Here is a 15,590-nt window from a genome sequence, read left to right as displayed (position 1 = left end):
CTTGTGATGGAAAGCAATGGATGGGATTGAAAATTTCAAAACCAGGGAGAAATCTTACTCAATTGTTATATATGAATTATGAAATATATCCATGTGAAGATTTTAATTTATTTAGTAGTTGAGAGGGGGGCAGAGAGAAAGATGAGCACGAATCAAACTGCAGCCTGAAAGGTTCTTCATAACGGCTACGTTGCAACCACCACCACCTCCTCTCCTTCTTCCTCCTCACCTCTCCTCAAATGTCACTCTCACACACTCACCGCCCAATTCTTCAGCTCAAATGTTTCTTTAATTTTGTTTTTTTTTTGTTTTGTTTTCCTCATTGCAACCACCAACCACACGCTCCTCTTCTTCTTGGCCCAAACTCTTCCAACTCCATCTTCTTCTCCCCAAAGATCAATTGCGCAGCCGACGATCGTCGATCGATCGAATGCGCAATTGCGGGATCATCAGTTTTTGTGGCGGGTTTCTTGATCCATAAGTAGCTAAGCTGCTGCCCATTCCTTTACTTCTTTGCCAAACGCCTCCTCTAGGTGTAGGTGGCGCGTCTCCCTTGTACTTGGATCCAAAGAGACCGTGTCGTCTCGTCTAGAGTAGGTCTCTATCTAGGCTCTGATCTTGAGCCTCATTCGGAGACCATGTACTAGGCTCCATTGCCGATCTTGTCCTCTCACTCTCACCTGTCCTTGTTGCTCATGCTCACTCACAGCTCTTCTTGATCAGTTCATCAGCTCATCAGGGTCAACCTTGTCAGTGTTCTTGCTAATCTTGATCCATTGGGTTTCTTTGCCATGTTTCTGAATATATTTTTTTTCTGATATGTTGCTTGCAGCGGCAGCCATTGTTGTAGCAGGACATTTTGCCTTTTTCATGTAAAGTTGCAGTGTGACCTTGGGCTGGAGCAAGGAATATATCTCCCCAGTTCTTGATCGCCGGCAAGGTATATCGGGAATTAGATTCTTCCAGCACAAAAGATCTTCAGACAAGCAGCGGCGGCGGCGACGAAGGTAGCTTGTTCAGAGAGTGATCGAACACAATCCAGGATGTTCAACAACATCGTCTCGTCATGGAACAAGAGGAGGAGAAGCAAATCGCTCGATCAACTGAACCCTTGTGAGTGCAACCTGCAACCGCAAGAATTGTATGTGTTCTTTGTATCACATCTGAAACTCTGTTTTTCTGTTTCTTTTTTCTTTTGCAGGGGTGTACAAGCCGGCAGAGCTATGGCATTGGCAGATGAAGGAGCAGGGGACGGCGGCGGCGGCGCTGCCGCTGCCGCCGGCGAAGAAGAGGAGCAGCTGCTCCATGGTGTTCACGCTCAAGGAGATGGAGGAGGCGACCAACATGTTCAGTGAGAGGAACCTCATCGGCAAGGGCGGATTTGGGCGCGTTTACAGAGGAGTTCTGAAAGATGGACAGGTGAGTTCATTCATTTTTCAGCAAAATTCAGTTCAGAGTTTCAGGTTGAGAACTTCAGAATTGTTGATAAATGATGAGTATATTTTCGATTTGAGCGCATAAGACATTACTACTAGCTTTGTCATGTACTGGCATTTGCATCCGTAATTTTCAGACAATTATTGGCACCACCAGCCTCATCAATGGTTGGAATCGGAAGAGAATTTCCTGTCTCGGTTGCACGTATTTGGCCCCAATATTGAATCCTGTAGGTGACACATTAACTGAGCTAGAATTTGATTAGTCCTTCAGACAGCCAGGATCAGTACGGTGGTGACATTTCGCCTTGGCATCAAACTCAAGAAAAGGAAGTGCCAACCACCAGTCAAATATGATCAAACCACCGATCAATCCCCAAGAACAATCTTGAAACACAAGCTCTGAACTACAGGGCCCCTTTGATCAAAGGATTTATGTAAGAATTTTATAGGATTCAAATCCTATAAGAAAATTTTCTATTTGACCATTTTGATTCAAAGGATTGAAGCTTTCTAAATTCTATGAAATTCCTGTGGAGTGACACTTTGCATGTGGATTTTTCAATGAGCAAGGGCTCTAACCTTTTGGAAAATTTTCAATGAGTCTATCTCTCTCATCCGATTCCTATGTATTTCTTGATCATTCCTATGTTTTTCCTATGTTTTGCAATCCTCTGTTTTACACTTTCATTTTTATCAAAATCCTATGTTTTTTCTATTCCTCCGTTTTTTTAACCCTGCGATTTAGAGGGGCCCTCACTGAATTAGTACAAGTAATTCAGCGGTTTCAGAACTTTGAGTTACATTGCTTAAGAGATTGTTTACAGCCTAGTAAAAATGTTGTTTGTGATGATTCTGAAGATTGTTGCCATCAAGAAGATGGATCTACCTACATCGAAACAAGCCGACGGCGAGCGCGAATTCCGAGTAGAGATCGACATCCTGAGCAGGTTAGATCACCCCAATCTGGTCACTCTGATCGGCTATTGTGCTGACGGCAAGCACCGGTTTGTCGTCTACGAGTTCATGCCCAAAGGCAACCTGCAAGACATCCTCAATGGTAATTTCTCAGCTGCCAAAAATGTTTATCTCATTTTTCAATTATACAAAACCAAAAAAAAAAACATAAGGTTTCTACAGGTATTTCGTATGAAACTGTTCAATTGCACAAAAGTCGAAAAGAAAATCACGTACTATCAGTAGAAAACACCGTAAATTTTGTGTCAGAGCTTATGGACATTTTTGTTGCAGGCATAGGAGAGGTGAGGATGGACTGGCCGGTGCGGCTGCGAATAGCGCTGGGCGCCGCGAGGGGGCTCGCCTACCTCCACTCCACCACCGCTGTCGGCGTCCCCGTTGTCCACCGCGACTTCAAGTCCAGCAACATCCTCCTCACCGAGCACTTTGAGGCTAAGGTAAAAAAAAAAAAATTACAGTAAAAATTTCGCTGCAAATATGCAGTATAAACTTCACCGTGATGTGTTCTTGGTGATGGCAGATCTCTGACTTCGGGTTGGCCAAGCTGATGCCGCAGGATATCGACCTGTACGCCACCACCAGGGTGCTTGGCACCTTCGGCTACTTCGATCCGGAGTACGCTCTGGTGAGCACAGATCGCCATGGGCATGGCTGATGAATCTATTTTTTCCCCAATTACATAGCAGACACGTACGCACGCACACCACTACACAGGCATCACACTCACATTCCCGTAAATGCACCCTCTAATTAAGAGACGGAAACCAACGACATGTTCCTGATCAGTCTCACCGGCATTTCGTTGAAAGGCTATCTACATGTGCGTAATATCCGCGGAAGCACTGGTGAAGATGTCGTTGAAGAGGATCCTCATGTGTGTTCATGGCTGCTTTCCTGTGTGTTTCTTGTCGTTGCAGACGGGGAAGCTGACGCTGCAGAGCGACGTGTACGCGTTCGGCGTCGTGCTCCTGGAGCTCCTCACGGGGCGGCGCGCCATCGACCTCAGCCAGGGCACCCCGGAGCAGAACCTCATCGTGAGGATGCAGCAGGTGTCCGGCGACCGGAAGCGGCTGCGCAAGGTGGTGGACAGGGACATGGCGAGGTCGTCCTACACGCCGGAGTCGGTGTCCATGTTCGCCGGCCTCGCCGCCCGCTGCGTCTGCTTCGAGAGCGCCGGCCGCCCCTCCATGGCCGACTGCGTCAAGGAGCTCCAGTTCATCATGTACGCCAACATGAAGATCTGATCGCTGCATCCATTGCCAATCTTCGTTTGGCTCGTTCATATCAATCATTTGATTACTCCGGCGAAGACGATGGCGGTGGAGAAGAAGAAGAAGATGATGATGATGATGATCTTGGTGTTTGTACAGAAAATTTTTTGTGGTTTTTTCGCGGAATTTTCTGCCCAAAGTCCAGAGAAAAAAAGAAAGAGTGGGGGCTTTGTGGTGGTATAAAAATTTCTCACATATTTGTTCCTGTTGGAAATGACTCAAGCTGAGGTAGCTAGAGCGAAATCATTTTTCTTTCAAAATTTGACTAATTAAACTTTGGAACTATACTTGTGTGGAAAGTGCACACGTTGAATCAGAAGGCCAGGAATCAATCCCCAATGCCCAATCTCACAAAATTCTGGGTAAAGTACACGAGTGATCTCTAAAATTATACAGATATGTTATGTAGATCCCTTAACTCTAAAATTGTATTATTTTCATATCTCTTAACTTTGTATTTGGTATCATATAAGTTCAAACGGGCTCCACTAACATGTAGACTCCCCCAGCATGCCACGTCAGCGCATGGAGCGGGTTGGAGTTCATTTGGACCTATATGACACCTAGGACAAATATAGCATCCGAAAACACATTTTGAGAGTTAAGAAATTTAGATGACACGCTCGCACAAATTTAGAGACCGTCCGTGCACTTCACTCAATTGTTATCGTAAATGTATCCACATTTTTGTAATATTTATGTCCAATAGGATTTAAACATAGCATTTTGCTTCCCCAACTATACAACCTATCTATCTATTTATGGGCATGTTCACTTTTATGCAATTTTCAACCTTACCAAATTTTAGTAAAGTTGCCAAAAAATGGCTACATTTAGTTTGCTGCCAAATTTTGGTAACTATATAAGAAATCCTGTCAGTTACCAAAATTTTGGCAATGCTAAAACTTGGTAAGATTTTTTTTTTGGCATCAAAGTGAACAAGCCCTATATATCCTATATAGTTGGAACTAAAAGAATGACATACATTGAGCTACATCATCTAGAAAATAGTAGTCATTGGATCGCTTTCATGTTTTGATCTCAAACCATCCATTTGTCACATGCATTTACAACCCACAAAGTGTAGTTATTTCTATAATAAATCATCCAGTTGTCAATGTCATATACATTTATAACCCATAAAGTGTAGTTATTATATAAAGTTTTATGTAGATTGAACAATGCACCTAGAAAACATGTGAATTCTTCACCCTTATCGGTTTACAACTGTGAATTCTTTTCGAATCATACATGGAATTTCACATAATTTGGTTCTACGGTAGGGATACAGGTATAGAGAGAGAGAGAGAGGAAGAAATGGATAACTGATATGAGGAGCTGTTATTTACCTTTATTTTTTTTTCTTGCTGACATATGAGTCCCATGAGTGGTACGTAGGACGGAACCGCTATTCAAACAACCTAGGACTCGATTTGCTCTAGTTTTTGAAGATTGAGGGGCCGTTATACCCGGATCGCGGGAGGTGATTCAATCAGAGGCATGAGTTTAAGGAGGACAAATAGACTTACTCCAACCCCAAACGGTCCCAGCCCGGTCCAGGTAGCAGGCCCAAACGGCCCAATTCAACCAGAGGCGGATTCGGTTTCTCGCCTCCGCCTCTCCTCGGCTACATATGCAGCAGCAACATCTCGCCGGCGGCGACCAACAACGGCGACCTCGCCATTGCATCGTCGCCGTCGCAACGACAAGAGTCGCCGAGGCATCCGATCGAGAGAGCAAGCAGAGAGAGAGAGAGAGAGAGGCAGGGAGGCGGGCGTTCTTGCCTTCTTGCTGGCATGGACAGGTTCTCCGCCCTTGTCTCCGGCCGCCGTGCCGCATCCGCCGCCGCGGCCGCGGCCGCCGAGGTGGAGGTGGAGGAGGAGAGGGACGAGGCGTACCTCCGCATCCGGCTCGAGGAGATCGTCATCGTCAAGAACGACGCCCACGACGACGCCCTTTCCGCCGCCGCCTCCGCCTCCGCGGCGCGTGTCGCCAACAACGGCGGCGGCGCCGTCGCCGCGTCGTCGATGGAGAAGAGGTGCGCGTGCGGCGACGCCGCCATTGACGCCGCCCCCGCGCCCGGCTGGGGGTCGGCGACAGCGGCGGCGGCGCGGGGCGCGTGGACGACCGTGACGAGGATCGTCGGCCTCGACTAGGCGCGCGCGCCTTCGCCTTCGCCGTCGTCGATCGTCTCCTCCTCCGGCGGAGAGGGATCAACAGCTGACCAACTCTTCTTCCTAGGTGTTCTTGATTTTTCTTGTGGGGTTTTTAGGGTTTCGCTCGATGCTTACCATGTTCTTGGACCTTGGAAAAATTGGGGTTCGATTCTTGGACGGTTTGGGGGTTCTTGCATATCCTAGCTAGTTCATTGAATCGTTGTGTTCTTCAAAACATGAAAGAATTCTCGGTAACTGCGCGGATCAATTCGAGATTTCTCGATTTCTTGATGTTGATCGTTATTAGTAACATTTGAAGAGGAAGATTATTCATGGTTGATCGGTCAATGATTACTCTTCAACCCGTTGCCGATTCAATTTGCCTCGAAAGCAAAGCTTTTCATGCATCGCTTGCGGCACGATTGACTCATCTATGAATGAATATATTCTTCTCGATAAGTTAAGAACAGGAATTAAACACGATTAAGCAGCGGGACAATGCTAGCTAGTCAAAGCGTTTGGACCACCACACCTGAATTCTTCCTAATAAGGAGACGATTGGGCAATCACATTCCGGTATAGGAATAATTAATCTCTCGTTTGCTTGACCAAGATAACATAGGAGGTCATCTTTACCAGACCATCGAAATAATAACCCCTAAATACAAAAGAAAAAACTCATTTAGGGTTTTGCATGCTCCAATATTTTTTTTAAAAAAAAATATCCTTATACATTTTTTTCCAACAAAAAAAAAACAGCATCTGTTATACCACTCCACCATGGCTTAAGGACACATCGCAAAAGACATAATCGGGGACTCAGAAGTCAAAAGGTGGCAACTTCCTCAGCATCTGTTAAACCAGTGGCCCTATATACATAAATCATTCTTAGGATTCTCTTAAAGGTGGAGCATTATCGGCTGGCTGATTAACAATTTGAAGGGCTCAAATTAAGATGTTGAATAGATATATAACACACGACCCTACATGCATGTCAAAAACTCTATTTATTGCGTTAAGCTTGTTAAAGATCACAAGAAGTAAAATCTTAATTACCAAGCTAGGCGAATCTAGAAACATAAGTTTAATTAGGCCACCGGTGTTAGGCTACACTAATCTCGCTCGATAGATAGCTTAATAATCAATGTATGACTAATTTATTCATAGATTTCGGTAGAGGTCGTTAAGGTCGGCACAGTTGACGATCAGTCCCTAGTCCCTACAAGCCACACCTTACTTAATCAAACATCCCCTGTGCTATATTTTGATATGCGATGCATAATGGCACTCCAAAAAATTGTCTTAAAAACGTACTCCCGATGAGCCCTTTAAAGGTGTAGGAGTAGTAATTAACTTTAAAGCCATTCATCATATTACACCTCACACGACCTATTTTCTCCGTTTTATATTATAAGATTTTCTAGCATTGTCCATATTTATATATATGTTAATAAATCTAGACATATATATATGTGTTTAGATTCATTAACATCATAGAACGTCTTGTAACATGAAACAGAAGGAGTACTATCTTGCGGGCCCCACTGGCCAGTGTCTTTGTGGCCCCACCAGCTGACCAACCCCTTCTAGCTAGTCCAAGCGTGCACCTCACACCCACACTCAACGCGAGATCGATCGATCCCCCCTCCCTCTCTGATTTCTCCTTTCCGACGATAAAAAAAAAAAAAAAGGCCCAAGTCTCGCCGCCGCCCCGCCGCCCCCCACATGGCGCAAGGCACCGGGCCCTCCGCCGGCGGCGGCGCCGCCGTCCCCACCCCCTCCGCCGCCGCGGCGGTCTCCACCACCACCACGACCCCCCCGGGCACCCCCCGCGCCACCGCCGCCTCCCCCCAGGCCGGGTACTACGCCGTCGAGCTCTACTTCGACCCGGCGCTGGAGAACCAGGTGCTCAAGGCGTGGAACGCGCTGGCGCGGCGGCAGCTGAGCAGCCGCCTCATCGACGCCGCCTCCCGCCCGCACCTCCCGCTGCTCCACCTCCCCGCCGCCTCGCTCCCGGACCCGCTCCGCCTCGCCCCCTCCCTCCGCGCGCTCGCCTCCCGCCTCGACCCGCTCCCGCTCGCGCTCTCCTCGCTGGCTTCCCCGCCGTCCTCGCTCGACGCCGGTGTCCTCTTCCTCGCCCCCACCCCGTCCGCCGCGCTGCTCGGCATCCACGCCCAGCTCTGCGAGCTCCTCCGCAAGGACGCCGGGGTGGAGGTCCCCGACGTGTTCCGCCCCGACCACTGGGTCCCCCGGTGCGCCGTCGCCGTCGACGTGCCCCGCGGGCGCATGGCCGAGGCCTTCTGCGTGCTCCGCGAGCTCAAGCTGCTGCCCGTCTCCGGGTACGGGATGGATATCGCGTTGGTGGAGGTCGGCCCGGTGGTGAGGGAGCTCGTGTCCTACCCTCTCGGCGGCAGCGGCGGCGCTGGAGCCGACTGAGAGGTAAAGCATCTGTTCGTCCCGTATCTCTGGCTCGGTTTTGTGGTAGAAGAAAGTGGATCTGAATGCTGAGATTTGGATGATTAGTTCGATGATCTACCAAACACACTGTTCTGTTTTCCAAACCTCTCAGTCTTCTTGCTGAATCTGGATCAGTAGGGGGTTAACAGTAAGATACTGTTAACTCGGAGGTTGATATTATTGAGGATTGTTGAACTAGAAAATACTAATAATCAGAGACCAGACCTTTTGCTGATGGATTTACCACAACTGCTAGCTAGATAATGGATTTATTTTTGTGGAATAACTAAGTTAGTCACTGTTGAAAAAATTAACTTCAAAGATGCTGATATGCATATATGATTTTTTAAATTCAGTTAAGTTGGATAATCCTCACTGATCTTTGTAATTTGCAAAAGGTTGAGTAACAAAAGGTAAGCTAAGCAGTAAGCACCAAATTGCATTCTGCATTGCTAAATTGGAAGTGTTTCACATTCATGTTAAATCTGTCCATTGGCTCTAGTGAATACCATGTTCTGTGCATAACCACATAAGCTCTGTTATATTAAGGGTACACTCTTATACTGCTAGGGTGCTAGTTGCTTGTAAGAAAAGGTAAAATTTGCCATATTCTTATGGCCTAAATTTTATTTATATGTCTCAGGATCAACAGTGAATGTGCATGGCAAAGATGTGGGTATCACTCTAGAGTAGGACATAATCCAGCTGCACACTTGCAGTGTCCAAGCAACCTGTTAGGAAATTGTTGACAGTAGCTTGTACACTGAGGTAGGCTGTAAGGTATTATGGTTTGTCAAAGTTGGTTGACCAAACTCGACATGCATTTATCTTATTCAGAAACGTGAGCTGCTCGAGACCATTTAGGTGTCACCAGAATATTTATTATCATGATAGTTGCTACATATCCAAATCAACAGAAATGCTTGCAAACAAAAATGTAGATAAAAAGCTGCAGGTGAATATTTCTGTGGAACTGTTTTTTTTCTTAATATTTGTGTGCTATCAAACTAGATCTTACTATCATTGACCAAGCTGACCTCTTCCTGGAAAGGAATCTAAGTGTTGATTGAGACTACGAACCAAAATACCTAATCACTAAGTAACCAGTTGATTTCCTCAAAATGAGTCAAACTAAATATGTGTAACACCAAATCACGTGACTCCTTCAAAACACATTGCTGCAAGCTGTATGCCTGTATATACAAAATTGTAAGCCCCCCCCCCCCCCCCCACCCCCCCGCGCTAAAAATTGCAAGTAGTGTGCCGTGGCCATTATGCTTGTATCGTGGGGATTTCAGACATTAACAAGACACATGACTATAAGCACTGGTATTCTGAAAGTAAGTATTATCAATTATCATGCTTATATTTGGTTTATACCGTAAATAATAAAATTGTTTTTTGAGATGTCCTTGTTATTCAGTTGCTGCCTTGCTGGTAAATTGTTTTCTTGTAAAGTATCTTCTATTCTTCTGATTGCTAGAATACTGCAACAAGTGATATGTTTTGATATTATTTTTTTTCAAAATTGCCTTGTGGTCTTTTATGTAGTGTTGGTTTCATGACACCACAAAAGTTTGTGATTTAAGAACTGATTCTCTGGAAGTTGATTGTGGCTTTTGACCATCTCAAGCCTAGGATGAACTAGGGAATTATGATATCTCGTCTTGCGGCCTAGCACCATTAGTCCGTCTAATATTGACCACGCACCAGATCAGTTTCATGTTAGACAATTACTTTGGCATAATGACAGTACTTGGAGCTAGTGTGGAGGAAGGTGGTGCCGGGTGTACAACTGACTTGCAAAGTAACAAGTGCTAACAGGACCATTTAGGCCATTTCTGTTGTCGATAGTTTTGAGTAGTAATGAGATTACTAAGCTAATTACCTTAAATCCTCTGCTTTCATTTGTTTTATCATGTTATTCTGTATGAGTTTTGGGGGTGAAAACTAGAACGTGCCATATGTGCTTGCATATATACTTTAGCTAGTGTTGCAGTCATTGATTTTGTTGCCAACAGCATTTGGACTTCGGAAATGTTGCAAGGAACAGCTGCACATTTATCACAAAGAGAAATAAAAGTGTTGAACAGCAGCATTTCAATTTGTGCAACATCTATGTCAAGAAAAAAGAAGTTCTGCAACATTTCATAAAACTGCTTGTAAGAAATCCAAACAACTCTTGGGACAAAATTTACACATTTTCAACACTTTGTCCGATTTCACTGATATGTCCCTAGAATACAAAGAACACCTTATTCAACATGTTCATGAGTGCCAAAAAAAAAAGGATCTTGATATCACCAATGTATTGGCCAGATAATGCCACATGGAAAGCATGTTCCATTGAGCCATTGCTGTGTTCTTGCGGGTGAATCTGACGAACGGTTATTTGCAGGTGTTGTTAATCTGTACAATTTGAAGAGCATCCTGGGTGGACAATCATATTTGACAAGGACATGATAATTATTTTCGTTGTCCTTTTTACCTGGTTCGGGGAACTAAACTGCAAAGAAGGCTAGATCATACTGTATCCTAACACATACAGTATTTTTCTAATTATTTATTTAATCTTTTGGTTGATAATGTTCCCCCACAATTGTAGAGACCTGACAAATCATTACCAATTCAGGTTTGTTGTAATGCATTATCGATTGTTGTGTGCCTTGAAAAAATACTACTCCTAGTCGTGCAATCCTCATTCTGGAGTCTCCAGATTTGTTTGCATTGTCGACGTGACTTAGCTGGGCAAGAAAGCCTTGGTATCATGGTATGCCAGTTTGGCGGTACACTGCATGCAATGCTGATACTGGAGCGAACCCAGTTGTGTACACATGGTAATTTATAGTGAAATGCAGCTGCTTTTTCTGGTAATTTGTTGCCATATTATTCTTATCTCCCTTGCTTCAATAGCTTATGTTCTTGATTAGTCAGCGGCAACCTATTTGTGCATGCTTGTTTGAGCCGAGGTAATTTTGAGTTTTAGAATTAATTAAGGATTTTTATTATCTTTTTCGTCACTTAGTTTCAGCTGTTACTAGATCACTGTATTCGAAAATTATTTTTTTTGGTAAATCTGTCGTATATATTTGATTTGTGTTTGTAAGTCATAGTGAACAAAAAAAATATATTTTCAAGCAGGACACAAAGTAGGGATGGTAATTTTGCCCATGGGTCCGGCGAGAACGACATATTTACTAATAATAAGTTATGATGTAATTCAAATTATTGTTAATAACTGATAATTTGGTAAATTATTGATTTTATTTCTCTTTATTAAATTATGTATCTTTCGAGTTACTCCTTCCATTCCAAAATATAAGGCACAACCACCCTTAATCTAAAGACCAAGAAATAATTATTATCATCTTGTAGTTGTAGTTTGGATCATCCTAATAAATACTAATGCATGCATCCAATAAGATTAGATAGCATGAGAGTGGATGATTTAAAAAGTAATAATTTAATCGAGAAGATGTCATAGTTAATTGCATGTTTGCATGTATGCCTTATATTATGGAATATCTAAAAAAAAGTGGTTGTGTCTTATATTATGGAATGGAGGGAGTATTATTCATGTGAGATCCATTAGGACCTGCCGGGCATATCCGTGCCCGTCAAGCATGGGTACGGGCACGGAGTTTTACCTGCTTACCCTAGTAGTTAGGGTTCGGACAGGTGACGACGAGCATGGGATCAGGTATAGTTTTGCTCTACCCGTGCCCCACCCAACCCTTTGCCATCCCTGGACGTGGGTGCACCTCGGAGACGCTGCGATGCTGTGGTGACTGATGACTGTTGCTGCCACTCGCCGCCAAACGGGAGTAAGAGCATTAATTGCTTGATTAATTCGTTAATTAATTAACTAGTCGGCTGCTGATGCTGATCATGGGGACAATAGGTCAGCGTTTAGCTTACGGAGATCCACATTTGATGGCACCGGTTCCGGGAGAAATCCCATGCTCTGGGGTTAAAAATTTGGGAGCTGGCCTTTTACAGCCGTAAAACACTACTTAAAACACACTCTAATTAAAGTTACATCAATACTAATAATACTAATAATAAAACTGCACTAGAGAAAAAAACATAGGTGAAATTTGAGAATCATCTGCAAAATCACTATTTCTTTTTTAAAAAATTTTGTTTGGACGAATTTTGTCATTTCGAGGAGGAGTCTCTCCATCGTTTGACGAGCTGGAGGAGGATCTCGTTCCACGTGTCGATGGGGCCCGGGAGGCACCAGTGCACGCAGTCGTTGGGCACCCGCGCCCTCTCGCCGCCGGCGAACGGGAACGCGTTCATGTACGGCCCCGGGTGCCCGTCGCCGCGCAGCGCCGCCATCGCCGTCACCTCCAGCGCCTCCACCTCCACGCGACCGGGGGCGCGCACCCTCGCGTCCGCCGCCGCCGCCGCCACCTCCTCCGCCTCCGAGCGCCACATCTCCCGGTCCATGTACCCCACCTCCTTCTCCCCCGGCGCGTACGGCTCCGACCGCGCGCACGCGTCGCGCGCGTCCCACTCCCCCTCGAAGTGCGCCGGCGAGAACGTCGTCACCACGGCGAGCTTCTGCTGCTGCGACGGGGAGCGGGCGGCGCGGGTGATGACCTCGCGGAGGGCGTTCTTGACGGCGAGGCGGAACACGCCGAAGAACCCCGTCTCCGTCCGGTTCGGCTCCGGGCAGTGGTGGCAGCCGATCACCTCGCCGCGCTCGTAGTACATCGCCGGGTGGAGGAACCAGTGGCCGGCGGAGAGGACCACCACGTCGATGCCGTCGAGCTCCCCCGCCCACCGCTCGTCGGGCTGGTCCAGGTAGAGCCGGTTGTGGTCGAGCCCCCCCGCCCCCGCCGCCGCCGACGACGACGACGACTTCTCCGTGCCGTTCACCAGGAACGGCGACCAGAACACCGAAACCGTGGCGTTGTGCGACGGGAACACCCACCGCCGGAACTTCCGCGCCTCGTCCCCGTCCCCACCGTCCCCGCCGTTGCCGCCGCGCACCAGCTCGGCGGGGAACCCCGAGGCGAGGAGGCAGACGAGCGACTCGCACTGGTTCCGCGCCAGCGAGTCTCCCACGAACGCGACGTGCCGCCCGCGCACCAGCTCCAGGAACTCCCCCGGCGCGAACGGCGGCAGCGCGCACCCGCCGCCGCCGCGCGGGCGCCACCGCCAGTGGAGGTACCCCGTGTCGGGCCGCCCGTGCGCCATGCAGTTCTGCCCGCCCTTGATCGTCGCGCCGCAGCTCGTCCCGTTGTACCGCGGCGCCGACGCGCTCCGCACCCACTCCCCCTCCGAGTAGTCGCACCGCGGCGCCGCCTTCCTCGCCACCGCCACCGCCGCAACCGGCGGCGTGGTGGAGGTGGAGGTGGTGGCGAGGGGAGGAGGGGGAGGGGAGAGGAGGAGGTAGTGGAGGGCGGCGAGGGGGAAGAGGGCGTAGAGGGCATAGGCGAAGATCCGCTTGGGGAGGGGGAGATGGTGGCGAGGCGTGGAGGCGGCGCCCATGGCGAAGGAGGAGGTCGAGAGCGAGCTTGCTTGGCTATCTTTGGGCAGGAGCAGCTTGAGAGTTGGGAGAGTAGTGGGTTAAAGAAGGGGGATGCACACGTTGGTTGGATACTTGATACTAGATTATTATTATTGATGAGTATTGTTGCCCTACAAATTTTGCATTAACTAAAGTTTGACAATCGTTTTAGATTTTTTTTTTGTTGACTAGTATTTGCTTAAAATTGTTATTACATTGGTTTTATTATTATTTTGGTTACTACATAGTTTTAAAAGCCTATGTACATAGTACTTTCTTGCGTCAATGAATGATTGACGGTTATGTTGTGGATTGGCTCTTGTAGCTCGTAACATTGTGAACAATATAAGCGTGGAATGATTTATTAGGATATTAGTGCTTAAAAAGCCATCTGCAATTGACCTTTTATTATTTTTAACCTTCTTAATTCTTAATTTTAAAAACAAAGTCTCCCAAAACTTATTCCTAAATTGAAACTTTTTAGCCATAACACCCCGCCTAGCGTGACGAAATAACGCAACCATATTTGGTTGGTGTGGTAATATTGTTCTGCCTAGTAGGCAGAACACAAATATTTGGATTTGAAAAGTATTTTTTTAGGAGGATTGTTTTAGAATTTAAAAATTAAGAGGTTTAAAACTTAGGCAAAATAACCCGGTTAGTATAGAACTAAAAGCGACATGACAAACGAGCATCGAACATGTTTTAGACATATGATAGAGTTTTACAGCACAAATACAGAGCTACTGAGACAAAGCCCTAATTGTTCTAGGATTCGCTCCATAATCATGTTATCCTCTTAACTCGTAATTTTACAGAAAATCGATGACTCATCAGTTGAACCCAACGCTTTGGTAATTTGTAGCTTCACACTCTACTTTGTCTGCATGATCAGACTCAAGGCCCCCCGTCCTTTCTAGAGGAAGTGGCGGAGCCAGAATTTTTTCAAACCTAGGGCTAAATTAGTTGAATATATATAATTTTGCTTTTTATCTTCTAGTTTTTTGAAGTTTTAGAATAGAATTTTAATGAATATTTAGGATCAGTAGTAGGGCTGCAGCCCTAGCTGCCCTACTCTGTCTCCGCCCCTGGTAAGAGGTGCACATTTATATAGCAGAGTAGAAATACTTCTAGATAGTATATATATGTCGGGGTTATGGATACCACATACCTGATAGTAGTTTACTAGATCTCGGCAGGACCTACCACATACTATGTCTTATACGGAAACAACCTTCGGATATAGGAGGAGTTCCGGTTAAGGAAAGACGACTAGAGTTCTACATGGAAACGACAAGAACTACTCGGATTGTATCCATATTGGTTTCCCTAGTTCTATTTAGACAAGGGGACACCTATGAGTATAAATACAAGGCCCCCTAGGAGGAGAGGTGACACGGAACAAGATCAGCATACAAGCCAACATACGCCAAGACAAGACACCGGATATCGACTTCAGAGATAAGCATGGCTAGTCCCCTACGGTGTCTACGGATACTGTCAGGAGAGACATAGCACTGTCTTTGATCTCGCCGGATGCGGATTCGAGGAGGAAGGCTACACTGTTGTCGACTACGGATTGGTTTTATGGCCGCCAAGTCGACAACAGATAGATAGGCTACCCCAAATATTGTACTGGTGTGATTATGATGAATAAAAGCAACGACCGGCTACGGCCAACATGAGTAGGGTTATTACCTGACAATTCAGGGGCCGAACCTGTATAAAAATCCTCGTTTTCATCTTTTTTTACTACAATCTCGCATATATCCTA

The 15,590-nt window shown here is 46.2% G+C and overlaps 4 protein-coding genes across 4 annotated transcripts; 3 read left to right on the top strand and 1 right to left on the bottom strand.

Annotated features, from left to right (window-relative positions):
- Nucleotides 1–214: 214 nt before the first annotated feature.
- On the top strand, nt 215–4,024 carry LOC127783928 (probable serine/threonine-protein kinase PBL28). Its single transcript, XM_052311086.1, has 7 exons — nt 215–749; nt 833–1,113; nt 1,202–1,419; nt 2,298–2,496; nt 2,688–2,851; nt 2,935–3,039; nt 3,332–4,024. Exons 2-7 carry the CDS (start codon nt 1,044–1,046, stop codon nt 3,656–3,658), a joined length of 1,083 nt encoding a protein of 360 aa, XP_052167046.1. The 5' UTR covers nt 215–749; nt 833–1,043; the 3' UTR covers nt 3,659–4,024.
- A 1,336-nt stretch (nt 4,025–5,360) lies between these two features.
- Nucleotides 5,361–5,841, top strand: LOC127783732 (uncharacterized). The gene has a single exon (XM_052310910.1). The coding sequence runs from the start codon at nt 5,482–5,484 to the stop codon at nt 5,839–5,841; it is 360 nt and encodes a 119-aa protein (XP_052166870.1). The 5' UTR covers nt 5,361–5,481.
- Nucleotides 5,842–7,491: 1,650 nt separating this feature from the next.
- On the top strand, nt 7,492–11,025 carry LOC127783895 (uncharacterized). The gene is made up of 2 exons (XM_052311045.1): nt 7,492–8,280; nt 10,697–11,025. The coding sequence occupies exon 1, from the start codon at nt 7,567–7,569 to the stop codon at nt 8,275–8,277; it is 711 nt and encodes a 236-aa protein (XP_052167005.1). The 5' UTR covers nt 7,492–7,566; the 3' UTR covers nt 8,278–8,280; nt 10,697–11,025.
- A 1,120-nt stretch (nt 11,026–12,145) lies between these two features.
- On the bottom strand, nt 12,146–13,856 carry LOC127785077 (xyloglucan O-acetyltransferase 2-like). The gene has a single exon (XM_052312498.1). It carries the CDS (start codon nt 13,795–13,797, stop codon nt 12,457–12,459), a length of 1,341 nt encoding a protein of 446 aa, XP_052168458.1. The 5' UTR covers nt 13,798–13,856; the 3' UTR covers nt 12,146–12,456.
- Between the last annotated feature and the right edge of the window lie 1,734 nt (nt 13,857–15,590).

Source organism: Oryza glaberrima, chromosome 9 (assembly GCF_000147395.1).
Source record: "Oryza glaberrima chromosome 9, OglaRS2, whole genome shotgun sequence".
NCBI lineage: Eukaryota > Viridiplantae > Streptophyta > Magnoliopsida > Poales > Poaceae > Oryza > Oryza glaberrima.
The sequence above is the reverse complement of the archived record's forward strand: the minus strand, read 5'-3'. Positions and strand labels throughout refer to the sequence as shown.